This window comes from Podarcis melisellensis, assembly GCF_964234715.1.
Source record: "Podarcis melisellensis genome assembly, chromosome: 8".
NCBI lineage: Eukaryota > Metazoa > Chordata > Lepidosauria > Squamata > Lacertidae > Podarcis > Podarcis melisellensis.
Window position 1 is genome coordinate 44,367,485 of NC_138540.1, and position 15,986 is coordinate 44,383,470.

The 15,986-nt window shown below is 43.2% G+C and overlaps 1 protein-coding gene across 10 annotated transcripts in view; it reads right to left on the bottom strand.

The window, feature by feature from the left end:
• Positions 1 to 570: 570 nt before the first annotated feature.
• Positions 571 to 15,986, bottom strand: part of NFAT5 (nuclear factor of activated T cells 5) — a 66,433-nt gene continuing 51,017 nt past the window's right edge. For all 10 annotated transcript variants that reach the window (XM_081923282.1, XM_081923287.1, XM_081923290.1 and 7 more), the window contains 8 exons: positions 15,798 to 15,932; positions 15,551 to 15,603; positions 13,106 to 13,238; positions 12,634 to 12,711; positions 10,650 to 10,795; positions 7,188 to 9,597; positions 6,218 to 6,458; positions 571 to 5,386 (listed from right to left, as the gene is read on the bottom strand). In XM_081923282.1, coding sequence (XP_081779408.1) covers positions 6,226 to 6,458; positions 7,188 to 9,597; positions 10,650 to 10,795; positions 12,634 to 12,711; positions 13,106 to 13,238; positions 15,551 to 15,603; positions 15,798 to 15,932 — 3,188 coding nt within the window. In that variant the 3' untranslated portion in view covers positions 571 to 5,386; positions 6,218 to 6,225. The remainder of the gene's footprint in view (positions 5,387 to 6,217; positions 6,459 to 7,187; positions 9,598 to 10,649; positions 10,796 to 12,633; positions 12,712 to 13,105; positions 13,239 to 15,550; positions 15,604 to 15,797; positions 15,933 to 15,986) is intronic.

Consider the following 15,986-nt stretch of genomic DNA (forward strand, 5'->3'; position numbering starts at 1 on the left):
TTGAGTCAAGGGCCACATTTTGTGCTAGGCATTTATACAGTTTGAACCTATTACAACTTGCATGACAGCACTACTCAGAGGGGAGGGGTACCTGTTTGTGTCTCCATGAGAGGTGGTGAAAGGAGAAGCCTAAGTCTGCTGCTTTACCATACACAGTAATATGGGACAAGCCAGCCCAGACGTGGGTTCTGTAAAGGAGGTATTTACACAAAGAAGGTTCTACCTTCCCATCAGTCCAGTGAAGGGAAACCCCTCTCCACCTGCTCCATATACGCTGGTGCTGGCTTGCTTATCGGCCATAGAGCAAAAAGGGATGTATAGAATTGTAGGGTTGGAAGGGACCTTGAGGATCATCTAGTCCAAATCCTCTGCAATGCTGGAATATGCAGCTGCTTCTTATGGGGATCAAACCTGCAACCTTGGTGTTACCAGCATCATGCCCTAGCCAACTGAGCTATCAATTAGTAAACTTCTAGCTAGTGTGTGCAGGGCTCAGCAGACAACACACTAGCCTTGCACTTCAGGACCAAATGACTCCAAGATACTGAAAAGAATGGAGCACAGTAGCAATACACTGCAAAATGAAAACTTTCAAAGTTTTATTCTTGACTGCAGCTGTGTACAGAAATATAGTTGCAAGTATACAAATGTCCCAATAGAAGCAAAATATCTCTCTCTTAATATTCAACAAGTTATCACAGAATAGCTAAAAACAAATGCAAATGAGTTCCCCCCCCCGCCCCCTCCAATAGAATAAACAAAACCATTATCAGTGCTCTGAGAAACCCACCTACACAAGCCAGGGACACAAAATGCACAAGGGGCCATCTGAGGCTACATTCACATTGCAGGATATTGGAAAAGGCTGCTTGGTGGCTGGCTGGTCTTGAGTGCTGTTCTAAGCGAGCATGGCAAGAAGGGGGGGGGGGAGGGAGTGTGTTAGGACTGCAACGATATTAACAGGCCGAGCTCTGTGAGAAAACCTTCATTAGTTGCACGCAAATTGCTGTTGGGACAGAGGGGTGCAACGAGATTCTTGGTCTCAGCAGGTCCAAGCCCAAACTGTTCAGAACATAACCTTGCCCTGTCCAAATGGGACATCATTCCAAACAAGTTGGACTCCATGGGCCAGAGCCCCAATACAAAAAAGCTGCTGAAAAGAGGAAACAATGGACCCCAGATGACAGCCAAGCTACCTAAGGGCTTAAGGATCAAAGTGGCAGTGGTGGCAGGGACTGAAAGAAAACTGCAGTGGTGGCAGCAGCAGCATCCACATGGGCCATGTCTGGTGCAGAGGTCAGGGTTACACTCAAAAGTTATTTCAATGCAGGAAATCCTCTGCTATGAGCTCAAACAAGAGACCACCATTTTCTGAAGCAGTCACAAGCAGCCTGGACTGTCAAGAAGTTATTCCTAATATTTAGTTTAAATCCTTTTTCTTGCAAAATGGACCTATTGGTTAACACTGAAGCCCTGGAGAAAACAACCCAAAATTTGCTCCCATGATCAAGAGTGACAGCCTGTCAAATACTTAGTGATGGTTATCAAATCTCCTCTTCGTTGTTTCTTGTGCAGCCTAAATATACTTAGTCCTTTCAACCTTTTCAAATGGGACGTGGCTATGACCAAGTTGCTTATTGCCAGGGTGGGCAAGACCAAATGAGGTACTTCCTGGCCTTTCAGGCTCTGCTCTGATGCAGTGTGCTAGAAGATTACTCAGGATAAGACACAAACACTTTCCCAGGCATGTTTGGAGTGGTGCACAAGAGGAGGAAGGAAAGCAAGTCAGGGATGCCTGAAAGGACAGCTCTCTCTTGACCATTAATATGCAGGGAGGGACCTGAAACCACAAGGGCTTTTACAGTTCTACAAAATCTGATTCCCAAAGTGGCTTTATCCAGAGTGTTTGAGGAGGGAGAGGGAGTTGTACATAAAAATGATTGCTTCCTGTAGTTTGAAGCCATTTGTGGTGGAAAGGCTTAGTTGGATTCTTGTGGACTGATGCAGAGGGAAAAATGAATGGGGACAACATGAGCTCCAAATGCCATGTGCGGACCAAGAACACACAGGAAACAAGATGCACCTTGCAAGGCTGCCGAGGTCCCATCTCCATGAAACTCTCTAGAATACCTTTTGTAGGCTCTGCTACCACAGGCCCCGCAAAACAAACAAAAAGGGTGTAGGAAAGATGCAGCACCAGCCAGCCACTGAGCAGACCTTTGTTCCAAATACATACTTTTTTGTAACCAAATCACGTTAAAAATGTTGCACATTTAAATATTGACCTAAAATGGACCAAGAAAAAATAGAAATAAACCAACCCCAAAACCCATGTACATCACCGTTTTGAACAGAGCAGCAGCAGGAGCCCTTTAAACAAACAGAATGCAGATGCCTGCGTTGTATGGCTGGAGCAATGTGGGGAGAAGTGACAAGAGGCAGCTCTGAGCAGGAAACTTGGTTCAATAGAGGATTGGTCCCTGGTGACTTAGCGCTGCCCCCCGAGGACAGTCCTGATGCCACCGAAGTGAACAAGACACAGCAGCGTACAAGTCAACCTGCTCCTACTCAACCCTCTCCACACACTTCTTCCCCATAAAGCTCCTGCCATGGCCTGGGACTAAGTGCCTCTTCCAGAAGACACAGGCAGTCCCAGGCCCGACTGCAGGATCCCCAGAAGTGAAAGCAAAAGCCGCTGGCTTGGTACATCCCTTTCTGCCTCCTCATTCATAGTTAGGCACATGGCTGCTCCTTCCCATCCTCAATACTCTTTCAGCAAATAAAAGAAACATAACATTGTAAGAGAAGCAAGCTCAATGCAGCTACAGACATCATGAAATGAGGAAAGAAGGTTCCAATTGTGAATTTGTAGTGTTGTTATAAATTAAAAAGCTAGCAATAAAATATTAGACATTAACCATGAGTGAACAGCTGAATGGCTCATGTCAAGGGACTCCCATGCAAAGGAAGATGCACATGTGTCACCTCTGCAGTGAAGTTGCCCTCACAGCCAATCAGCACAGAGGCTGCCTGATTATATGAATGGCCAGAGATGAACCAATCACATCTGCTGCAAAAAGTACTCAAATACTTTGTGAAGACTTAACAACAACCCCCCTTCCCCTGGTTCCTAGATGCCATGTTGTGGGAAAACAGACAACAAAACTCACACATTTACCACAAAAATCTGTGGCAAAAAAGAATATATGTGTGTGAATATATGTATATGCATATATATATTTATATATATATATATATTATTTATGCCAATGTACTCACTCAGTACAAATAGCAAAATAGTTTATCATTTTCTAAATACAAAATAGAGCTTTCCAAAAAAATGAAACACACATTAGATATAAACCATCCAAAACCTGAACGATTGAAAACTGTATTCAAAATTAAATGACCTAGAGCAGGTCTCTTTCTGAAAAGTTCTCTTCATATCGGCAAAATAGCCTGTACTACTGAAAACATAACTCAAGCCTCTCCAAGAGAGACGGACAAACAGAACGAATCACTGACTGCAAACATCAGAGACAGACTGGCATTTAACAGGACAACAACAATAACAAAAAACAAGCACAACTCTACATAGCTCAAGGTGGAGCACAAGTTAGAAAAAACACACAAGGGGTAGCCTAAAAAACCAGGTACAAGCTAAATTCTTCTCTACACAAAAGTAACAAAAATGAACACCAATGCTTACTAAAAAACACAACTCCCCAATGCCAACAAGAGTCACACACAACAGCTGTTGGGTGACAGACACCACTCACAGCATTTGATGTGCAGGAGAGGAAGAGAGGGAAATAAAAATCCAGAAGAGGGAAACTGTAGCTATCCCTGGAGAGCACCTGAAATTGAGTTTGCCTCTTGGTGCTGACAGCACACAAGAGCATCTGCCTTTTAAGCCAAAATGGATGCAAATTCATCACCAGCATTTGCATTTTGAAAGAGTGACGTTACTTGTCTCGTATGAGCTAAAGGAGCTATGTAAGAACATAAGTAAAGCCCACTGGATCAGTTTAATGGCCCATCTAGTCCAGCATCATGTTCTTACAGTGGCCAACCAGATAGCTAGTCCACAAGCAGGACCTATGTGCAATAGTACTCTGCCCACCTGCAATTCTCAGCAACTGGTATACAGAGGCACCCCTTCAAGTCCCGAGGGGAAGCTGCCAAATCCCCCTCCCCCCATGTGAGTTTAAATTTAAGACTTCAAACCTGCACCAATTAGAAAAGGGGTGGAGGAGCAGAAACCAGCATGCCCAAAAATATTCTCTCACCCCTCCTCTACAAACCAAGGAGGTATCAGCCAGCTTGGTCATTCCAGCCCCACTACAATGGACCTTCTGGTCTCCAAAAAACCTATTTCAGATTTGTACAGGTGGCAGCATATTTCACACAAGAGGAAAGAGACAGAAAAGGGATTAAGAGGAACAAAATTCAGCTTATGGCCTATCAAGGCAGGACTCAAGAGGGGGTCTATTGCTCAGCATAGCAAACTGGCCCCTTGTGAAAGGGGAGATGGGCAGAGCACCAGAGGCTCAGAGAAGTCCCTGTTTGAGCAGCCAATCTTCCAGCCTCCCAGGAAGCTGTAGTCACATTCTTGGATATCACCCACTCCCCGCCCCTCGTGGCTTTAGGAGACTCTCTGCCAGTATATGCCACCTTCCTAGGTGCTAATTCACAGCTTTCTCCATACTGCTATGAAGCTGACAGCAGCTTCCGTTTAACAAAGAGTCACTAATTCACACTGGTATGTTCAACACTTGGTAACTGCACCATTAAGCAATGACTGGCATGAGTGAAATGCACAATTGAGGACTGAACACTTGAATCACCTTCACCTCCCCCAAGCAACATTTTTCACTGGAAACCATTTACACCTGCAAATCAAGTGATTGAGTCTTCAAGTGATGAGCACAAATGTGTGAATCAACCATCTGTATATCCCAGTTATTTTAGAACACATATCCCTGTGTGCTTTGCAGCCTGTTCCAAGAGCTGTGAAGAGGAGCTGAAAGAGAGGAGCAGACACAGTCTCAGGTTCTTTCAGTGCCAAGCTGCAATGATAAATGAGCAGCTGCACTCTGCATCCCCACAGCCGGACTAGAGATGGGGGCAACTGTCCAAAGTAGAGCCTCTTTCGCCTCTTCCAGCTTCAAGAAGTCTCTCTCTGATGCTCTCACTCAGCAGCTGTTTCTCATCAGGCTTAGCAAGGGTACTCTTCCAAAGTGATGGTGAAGGCTACATTTCCCCTTGGGTCCAAGGCCGCACTTTGACACAGGAAATTTAACTCCAAACATCCTAAATTCCAGAGTCACAAGAACGAAAGTCTTGCAAATCTGCTTGTCCATTACAGGATTTCTGAAGTTACAAGCTAAAAGAACACACAAAGACAAAAGTTAAGCGTAGTAAGAGCCTCATTCTTTCCCCCTAAAGCACTCTAATTAAACAATCCAAAAGCTGGTTATTTCCCTCTATGCTGAAGTTACCACTAATGGCTTCTTTGAATGTAATATTACTGCCACCCATCAGTGAAATCTGATTGGGACTTGAAGAGGGGATGTATACAATGGAGTTGGAGTGTGAGAGAGCCCCTCCTAGCATTATGGCTTGGGGAGAGCCATGTGCTGCTGAGCTCTCTCTTGTAACTGCACCAGCAGCACAGAACTTGGTAGGATTTAACATCCTAAAATAATAAGATTTAATGCTTTTGTAAAGCAAGCTCCTAGAGCGCTAATGGCTGAAAGCATTGTTGCAGACAAGTGGATGACACTTTTATGTCTCAAGAGGCAGAGCAAGGATCCCAATCACTGCCAGTAGAAAAAGGATTATGTAAAAGCCCCTGCTTCCTTTGTATAATTTATTCAGGCCAGGAAAATAATGCTTTATTTCTGTGTGGAGTAAACACAGCTGACCATGCTGCCTTGGAACTGCATATATCAGCCTTGAGCTGAAGTCAAGGCAAACAACCACATATCCACCCTGGGATTTCTGAACCTTGGTAATCAAGTTCAGTGAGGCCACTGCAAGTGTCCTAATGGCCAGGAGAATGAGGGCTGTGAAGCTCTATTTACTCTCAAGACAGGCACTAATTTTATTATCATTCTGGGGAAGCAGCAGAAAAGACAGACTTTTATCAGCTGCAAGAAGTAAGAAGAGAACATGCTGGCTTGGCTACAGTCTTTGACTCCCATCTCCAACTCACCTGGATAGTTAGAAGGAGCCAGCCATGTTGTTGTTCCCCTGGTTTTGTAGAGACACTAGCAGGTCATCAATCTTCTTCATATTCTGATTGGTGGTCATAGCAGAAGACAGCTGGGGGCTTTCAGACATCTGCTGGGATAGTAGAGTTGTGACTGATGACTGTGCTTCACCCTGTGGCTGGCTTATTGTGATCATCTGATCTGACATTGAAGTGGGTCCAGATGTTAAGAGCTGGCCACAGTCTGTTAAGAAAGACAAGATTTATTCAGAGCACCATGCAAATTTATTGAGGAGTGAAAGGAAGCCTATTGCATTTCACATTGTACTGGCCTCATAAACATCTAGAGTGTCCCCACAGAGCATTTCCCCCTAAGGCATTTAGGATCAGGGTGCTGGTATCCCAAGAAACCAGTAGAAAGAAGTCAGACACCGACAGATGCACAAAGCATCTCATAAGAAGTTAACAGGCCCTTTGGCACATTCTTCTTTGTCTATATATAAAATCTATTGCATAGCTAGAGAGCTCTTCCCCACCATTTTATGTGCTGTGCTATGCTCTGAAAGCATGCAGATAGGTTTACAGCAGCTCTTCCACAGTTACAGAATCTCTACTTCTGGGGAAATGCTACATAAATGCCACTGAGTGAACAAACTGAATTTGGATGATTTTGTACACATTTATACACTTAGAATGGACTGATCACTGACTTTTATACTGGCTGGGCCTAATGGGGGGAGTTGGACCACAAGTTCCCCATCCTTGCTTTAGACTGTAAGCAGTCTATGTCAAAATTGCTGTTAACACTGTAGTGTGTTCCCAGATTATATAGGCTTTACAAAGGAAGTCATAATTCAACACAATTTTAGATAGTTTTTCACAGCTGCACAGATGTGGCCTCCAACACAAGCTTCACAAAGGGAAGAACGCACTAAAATTTAGCCAATGACAATTCTGCATACTCTGTACTTACTATCTTGGATGCCAAACAGGAATATTCCAGAGGTCTGCCGAGATGAAGTGGAGGAGTTCTGCAGCTGGTTCATGGAACCACTTCCAGCTGTGTTATGGAACAAAGCAGTCTGCTGCTGCTGCTGCTGCGGGGGTGAAGAAGCTCCCTGGATGCCAGCCATATTGTTTGGTGAAGAGTAGAGGGGGGGCTGCTGCAACTCTTGCTGGTTCATGCTGTTTTGCAAGGCAGACATGGAAGTCGATGATATGAAGAGGGTGACAGGTTGCTCCTGAGAGCTGGAGGATCCTTGGACTAGCTGGATCTGGGGCGAGTTGTGGAATAAGGCAGGCTGCTGCTGTGACTCAGCTTGATTAGAGCCTGGGCTCTGGTTCTGAAACTGCATGGGTTGCTGATCCTGATTCATTGGTGCCATGCTGCTTTGTGGGTGGAAGAGAGACTGGCTTTGTTGTTGTTGTTGTTGTTGCTGCTGCTGCTCCTGGTTGGCCATTGGGTTAGGATTTGGGTTGTACATCATGTTCTGCTTCTGGGATGTCATAGGGCTCATGGAATTCTGATTGCTGAACCTCAAATTCTGCTGCTGCTGCTCTTGGGAGGGTGTGCTGTTCTGAAGAGCCACCATAGAATGCTGTGGTTGGAACATGGCTCCTTGCTGGTTTTGGGGCACCTGTGATTGGAACATGCTCTGCTGCTGTTGCTGGGACTGCTCTTGGGCAAGCATAGGGTTCTGGAGGTGTGAGAGCTGAGCCTGCTGCTGCTGGAATGTCGACTGCTGCTCAGCATTGGCAGATGTCTGCAGTGGAGAAATGGAATTCTGTGTGGCAAAGAAGGGCATCTGTTCCTCCTGTGCAACTGAGCTCTGGGGAAGGAATAGGTTGCTTGCCTGCTGGTCCTGAACCACACCCATGGGACTCTGGGAGTGGAACATTGGAGGCTGCAGCTGCTCTGAGGAAGAGGCAGAGCTCTGGCTGTGGAAGAGAGCACTTTGGGGCTCCTGTGAGATGTTCTGAGCATCCCCAATAGGGCTCTGTGAGTGAAAAAGCTGAGCCTGTGAATGGGGAGCCTGCTGCAAGAAGCTTCCAGACTGGAGAGACATCAACTCCCCACTCTGCTGAAAGAGGCTCCCAGTTTGCTGCTGTTGCTGCTGTGTTCCATTGTCCTGAACGGCCATCATGCTTTCTGAGGAGGAGAAGAGGCTGACCTGCGCCTGGTTCTCCCCGCTGTGCTGCATTTGAACCATAGCTTGAAATACATTGTTCTGCATCTGTTTGGTCTGACCTGGAGCTTCTTCACCTTCGGCAGAGCCAGAAGACTGAAACATGGAAGGGCCGTTGGCAGGCACCACTTGCTGCTGCTGCTGTTGCTGCTGCTGCGATGGAGTACCAGCTTCATTACCAGAAACACTGGTGGGTGAGAATAGCTCACACTGCATCTGTATGTCTTCACTTGTTGTCAGTGCACCCATCAGGTGAGAAGTTTGTTGGTACACTGGGGACTGCTGGATGTTTCTATTTCCCGAAGAGGAAGTTGAGAACATGTCAGACTGCATCTGACTTGCTGCCTGGCAGAGGCCTTGCTGAATCTCAATCACCATAGCTGCAGAAGTCTCCATTGCTTGCTGTTGTTGTTGTTGTTGTTGTTGCTGCTGCTGCTGCTGCTGCTGGCTGGACAAAGAACTTTCAGGTTGTGGATGGACATTCTCACTTCTCCCAGAGAGAAGGTCCTCAGCCCTTGAATGGACAGTGTCAGAGGAGGAAAACATCCCTTGGCTGACTCCATTTTGGATCTGGCTAACCTGCTGAAAAATCTCTACATTGATTTGCTCTTGAACATCCTCATTGTCAGACCCAGAGAACAAGACAGAGGACAGCTGCTGCTGGGCTTCCAGGACCTGCTGGACCAAATCTACACTTCCATGGTTGCTGCTGGCAGTGCTAGACTGAAAGTTCCCTGCTTGCAGTTGTTGAATTGTGTTCTGCAGCTGACTCACACTGCTGGCCGATGAGAAAAGGTTTGACGACATCTGCTGCTGCAACACTTGTGCCGATTCCTGGAGTGGTGACTGCTGCTGGGACACCTCTGTCAACTGAGACAAAGTCATGACTGCACTGTCTGGCTGCAACACCTCTCTCGGCTGGGACTCCCTGGTGGAGAACTGGGATGCCTGCTGCAACAAGGTGTCACTGTTTTGCAGCTGATTGGGACCAGAACCTGCAGGGAAGCTGCCAGGCTGGGCAAGGTCCTGTGCCTGGAGGGAGGGCATTGCCTCTGGAGTATATACCTTTGGCTGCAGCTGCTGATTTTCACTCTCTGGTGCTAAGTGAGAAGCAGAAGAGGAGAAAGTGCCATTGCCCAATATACTGGACATGTTGGTTTCCAATGTGGCTTGGGGTGGTCCAACTACACTTGTTGCCTGAGGGGGAAAGCACACAGTAATAATACAGAACAATCATAAGCTTGCATGGTGCCTCAATGAAACAACACTCTGAAAACTGTTTAACATTTAAACCACACCAACTGCAACATTGGATCCCTATCCCATTAAGGCATGTTGAATTTTTCAACTTACAAATTCCAAAAATGAGGGGTGCTAAAAAGTTGTAAAATGACTTGGAAATTCAAAAGATATTTTGATTAAATTAATATGATTTAGTTTTACTTGGCAACTAACTACATAAAATATTGACCTTTTGTTTTTGTACAACTTCCAATAATTTTTAGCTTCTTATAAAAAAATATGTAAAAATGTGTGTATAATTGAATATCATAAAAAATGATTGCCAAGTACTTGCAGTTATATATGACCCCGCATAATGGACAATTAAAAAAGCACAAGCAGCAAGAAGGCAGCTTACTAAATATAAGCAGAGAAGTAAGCAGGATGCTTCAATACCATCAAATGAAATAATTTTTTGGGCTGATAGAAATGAATAATAGCCAAGGTGGAAATGATGGAAGTTATGAACTGGCAATAGAAAAATCAACCTTCCACTTTGAATAAAAAGACAGAGTACAACATATTATAAATAAATAATTTTGCTATGCAGGGCATTAGATATGCTGTTGACCAGCTCACCACAGATTTGTAGTTGATCACAATAAAATCAAGAGAGCCCAAGAAAAAGATATCAAATCCCTGAATCAGGAATCTGATTATCTTTGTCAGAAGGGTGAAATTGACTGGTTCAACATCAAAGTAAAGCACTCAATGGAAGACCCACAAGTTAGGCTGCAAAAGAAGGCTGTGGTGGATGCTGTTTTACCAACCATTCAGCACTCAGCATGGTATGCATTTAGCAAAATGATAATCCAGACACTCTTGGGCTCAGAGAGCAGTGGGAAGAGGAAAGCTCATGTCTGAAAGATCATTAACTTGAGGGGTAGAGTTGATCTTTTAATAAAAGTTTTGTCAAATAAAAGTTTTGCAGACCCCCTCCATCACCAGCTCTCTATGCCACCACTTACCTTAAAGACTGGAGGAGCCCTTTTTTCAGCTGTAAGTGCCATGGGAGCAGCCTCTTCACTCTTGATCACACAGTTTGGCCTGAGTGGCGTTATCAAGGCACTGGGAAGAATATTTACCTTGTCCAGGTTACAGCCACTGGTGTTCACTGCAGCAGAGAACAAACACAGTCTTACTGGTGTCCTGAAGGATAGCCACAAGGGCTGAGAATAAGAGGACTGGTTGCTAGGGTACCCCTCCACTCTCCAGAAATTAGGTTGTAAACAGCAACAAGCATCTGAATACATAGCACTGCCACAGAGAGGGTAATACATCTGGTAAAATAGGTCACTATATGGCAAGGACTATACTAGTATGCTACAACAAATGCAAGGCCATGTGGCAACTCACATTTGACAAAGTGATCTCAAGCCCATTATTCCACAGTAAGTGTGTTCATCTTTAAGATGCTACAAGACTGTTTTGTGAGTAATTTGATGGAAAGAGTAATCTTGATGCTTTCAGCTCTCCTTACCAAACAGGGACCTAGGAAGTTGCCTTATACAGAGTGAGACCATTAGTCCATCTACAGTACTTTAGCTTTACTAATGGTTTTCCAGGGTTTCAGACAGTAAACTTTCCAAGCGCTACCTAGAGGTGACAAGGATTGAAACTGGGACCTTCTGTATACAAATCAGATGGTCTACTACTGAGCGACAGCTCATCTTCTGAAGAGCCATAAAGTTGTTATTACAGGAAAAATCACCATGGTCTCTGATGTCCATCCATTTGCAAGCCACCAAGTTTCCCCATTCTGTTCTTTCAAATTGCATCAGCTTTTGCCAGAACACATCAAATGTTCAACTTCTTGCTTATATTAAGGGTTTTAAGTAAAGGTGAAAGTAGTAAAATAAGGGCATGAAGGAAATAGCAGTAATTTGCAAGTGTCTTTTATCAGCTGAAGAATAGTTTTCTATGGAAATAATCCAACAAACAACTTGTACAAGCCTGCAAGTGATGAGCACCAGTTGTTTGAGCCAAATGGCATCAACATTTCACTGTGACTGATGAAGCATATGTAATTAACTGCAAGAATTCCAGGCTGATACAAGGAAAGGAGAAGGGATGAATTGGGATCAAAAACATAATCCTGCACACAGAAAAATGGGTGAAATATTTGACTGCATGCTCTGCATGCAGAAGGTCCCAGGTCTAATCCCCACCATCTCTAGGTAGGACTGGGTAAAAATCCCGTCTGTGACTCTGAAGAACTGCTGCCAATCAATATAGAAACTGCTGAGCTAAATCGACAAATAATCAGTGAATGTATGAGAACATCTCCTGTTCCTAGTGAGTTGGAAACATTCCAGAACAGCTATGCAGAATCTTTTCCAGCTGCAGCCCTGGAAGCCTGACAAACTCATGATCTTACTATTTATGCTGCTTTGCTTCAAAAACACATGCTCTTGAGCAGCTTCTGAAACTTAATTAGCTTCAGCAAACAATTCACTTAGTAAGAGCACACAAACCAACAGGGCCTGCCACTATAGTAAAGACAACTGCAAAGCAAGTACTATGAATAATTTATTCTCTATTTTTCTTTGAGTGGTGAGCTTTGCACTAGCAATACAACTCTTATGTCAACATTTTCATGAAACAGTTTAGCAAGTTATCTGCACTAACTTCATGTTTAGTCAGGACTTTTAACCACTTGTGGAATTAATATGTATTGGAAACAGCAACACTAGTGTAATTGCAAGATTAAAGCCCCAGCATATACCACTGTCTCTGCGACCAGGAGTCTTAGGCTGCAATCATATGCACACTTACTTAAGAGTAAGCCCCACTGAGCTCAAAGCAATTTACTTCTGAGTTGACAAGCAAAGGACTACTCTCTTAATTTGTGATCACAATAAAGCTCTTACGAAAATCTCTCTGAAAGGTCTGCAGAAAATTGGTGTAAGTTAGAAGTCAAAGAGATTAATACCACTGCTAAGAATTAGATACCTTTGATAGCATCATCAAAAGAGCAAGGCTGGGTTGGACTGGGTATTTCCTGCTTCACGTTCACATTCAGAGTACCAGCTGCAAATGCAAAAGACACTGCTGACTTTCAGAACAGACGTAAAGCAAAGTGTTCCCCCGTAAGGTGAAAGGTACATTTTAAAAGTTTATCTCTATTTTCATGTGTGTAGTGGTGGGGGAGACCTTAACTCAGATCTTTGTAATACGGTGTAGCCCCAAACTCATCTTCCTCCCATAAACCCTTCAAGCTTCAGAGAGACAGGCTCTCTTCAAAGAATGAGAGCAAGTCCCTGGTGTGCAGCTATCATGTCAAGTAGTGCAAGAGGTGTTGCCCACCCAACAGTCTTGCTTTCTTCCTTAGCCTCTTCCAAAGATATAACAATTAAATACAAGAAAAACTGTGCAGAAGTATTTGCCAAGGGCCATCTCTACAGCTTCATCATTTTCAACATACATGTATCAGGAGTGTAAGTAAATGGCTGTATGTCATGTGATCTTCCAGCATTGGTCACCACATAGATCCCCACAGAAACCGGGGCAGTTATTTGCTGGTCGTGATATGGCGGCACCTTCACAATTAGATGATTCTAAATCCAAAAAAAAAAAAAAGAAGTTTGTTAGAGCAGACACCTTACCAACTTATATCTTCACAGACTAACACTACAAGACCTAATCCTAAGAAGTAAAGATTGCATTAGAGGTACCAAGGATCTGCTGGGAAATCTACCCAGCTACAAATTGTAAAGCTGAATCTCTTGAACATACCTATCAGTAGTGAGAGCACACAGGAGAAAAGTCTTTACTCAGCATAATCTTCCTATCTCTGCTATTACAATCTTCTTAATTTCAGAAAACCTGCACATAAACAGCAACTCACTGTTTCCTTGTTTTGCTTTGCTATAGCTTCCACTGCTCATCCACCAAAATGCCAGTCAGGGACTTAGGTTGTGCAGTGGCAGCAATGAAAAAACTACAGGGAGGTGATTTTGAGGTTCCTTAGCAACTAGTAGTATTCTGAAGCAGACCAGAGGTAGTATTTAGCCACAAATAACCTTATTCTCCATTAATTTGTCTAGCCTCCTTTTAAAGCTGTCAAAGTTGACAGCCATTACCACATATTGTGATATGAAATTCTATAGATAACTATGCTGGGGATGGGGAGGCAGACATAATACCCAGCAGTTTATCTGCATTATTTGTGACTAGATCTGAAATAATTTCCTCACCCAACAAAAACCTAAGCTCAATTTATGATCCATGATAACAGCAGGTTATAAAATTAAATCATAGCCAGAAATATTGGGAACTAATATTTCTGTTTTTAAGTAGTAAATAGCATATGACATATATGCAAAATAGAAAAGTAATCATATCTTTATTTGGGTACTTTATCATCACAAAATCTTATAGAAATAATTAATAGTAACTTGGTCTGTTTGGTCCTGGTAGCTAGGGATGATGGGAGTTGTAGTCAAACAACATCTGGGGACCCAAGGTTGAGAAAGGTTGCTCTAGATATTTTTCCACTGTCAACTGCATTTACCCTAGATTCTTAAAAACATAATCACCACCTTGCTGGATTAGACATTGACCCAACTAGTCCAGCAGCCTGTTCTCACAGTGGCCAATCAGATGCCTCCATGGGAAGCAGGGCATGAGCACAACAGACATGTTATATGGTTACCTTTTTTTAAAATAAAAAAAGTTTCAACAATTTTATCTTTGTTTTTAATTAATGATGGTATTATGTATATTTGTTTTTATTGGTTTGTGGATATTAACCATGCTTTATATATAATTTTATTTGTATACCACCTGGAAAAAACTTGTAAAATTTCTAACTAACTAAAAGAAACAGTACTTTCACCAACCACCTTCTCCAACAACTGGTAGTCAAGAGGCATATTGCCTCTGATAGTGAAAGAAGTTAACACCCATCATCGGTAGTGCCCATTGATAGGCTTATCCTCCATTAATTCAAGAAATGATCATCACTAAATCATTTTGAATCCATAAAGTAGCATTGTAAAAAGAGAGAAGATATTAAGATTCTAACTTTACGGATTCAAAATGTTTTGGTGACAGTAAGATTTCTTGAAGGAAGAGATAATTAATGCATCTTTAACCCTAGTGCAACAATGGATTTGGGTTTGGATTCCCATCATTAGAAGACTAGAAGAGAGTTAATCATTGTTTATGGCAGTCCTTATAGTAGCAGTTGCACAAAAGCCAATTTTTGATCATCCTACTTCCAAAATGAGGGTCAGCACACCTAGAAGAGGAATGACTGACTGATTGCTGCTTGCATAGGAACCTTTGCTGTTCTGTATCTCACAAGCAGGGCAGAGGCGGGAAGTGGAGAAAGAAATTGCCCTTATAAACAGAACAAGTATAGTGCTCACTCACATAATCTCTGTGGTTAAGGGCTGCAATGGCTACCACTACACGAAAGAGAAGAGACTGCTTAGGTTGAGAAAAAATGTGAAATGTACCACAGTCTTGCAACTCGGGTTTAAGGAGTAGGGAGTAAGAGAAGAAATGACAACTTTGAGCAAACTATTTGTACACACACAAAAAGGTGACCCAGCCAGATACTATTTATGTCAAAATATCTGTCTATGAAGATTGATCCAGTCTGTTGGTCATATGATTGTTTGACAAAAATGTAAGCCACATGAAGGCAGCTTTTGTAGCAAATTTACCTTTTTAAACTTGGGCATAAAGTGCTTGGAACTCGTATTTCAACTTCATATATGCTTTCTAAATCCTCCATTCCAAATATATGATAAGAGAAAAAATTCTTTAGCAATTCCTCAGGCATAAATGAACAACTGTATCCCAACTATGAACAAGGAAGATTTTACATCTGGGTTTCTGTGCATTTTTAAAAAGCATGTACCTGATGAAACAGCTCCATGTCAATTTCTGCTTCCCCTTTCCAAGAGTTTTCATCTGTTTGAAAGCAAAAGAGAGTAGAATTACTGCACAAGCTCAGCTAAGTTTATTCATTGTCAGGGAAGCTGGTCACAGGAACCACCTACCTCCTTGGCTACCTGCAGAGGCAGTCGTTAGCCCAACTCCATCCACAATGGTCGCCCCACCCCTCACCTCCATTCTCAGCCTGAGTATGTATGTATGGTTCTCACCAGACATATTCTCTTGAAAGATCACTTTTGTTCCCTTCAGAAAGTTCTTGCCAATTAAAAAGACTTCCTCTTCTCCCTTCACAGAACAACTGTGCAGGCTTTTCTTTAGAATCTCTGGTACACCAGCTGGCTGAGCTACAAATTGAAAAAGAGAAGGCATATTTATTATATAAACCCCCACACCTGCAA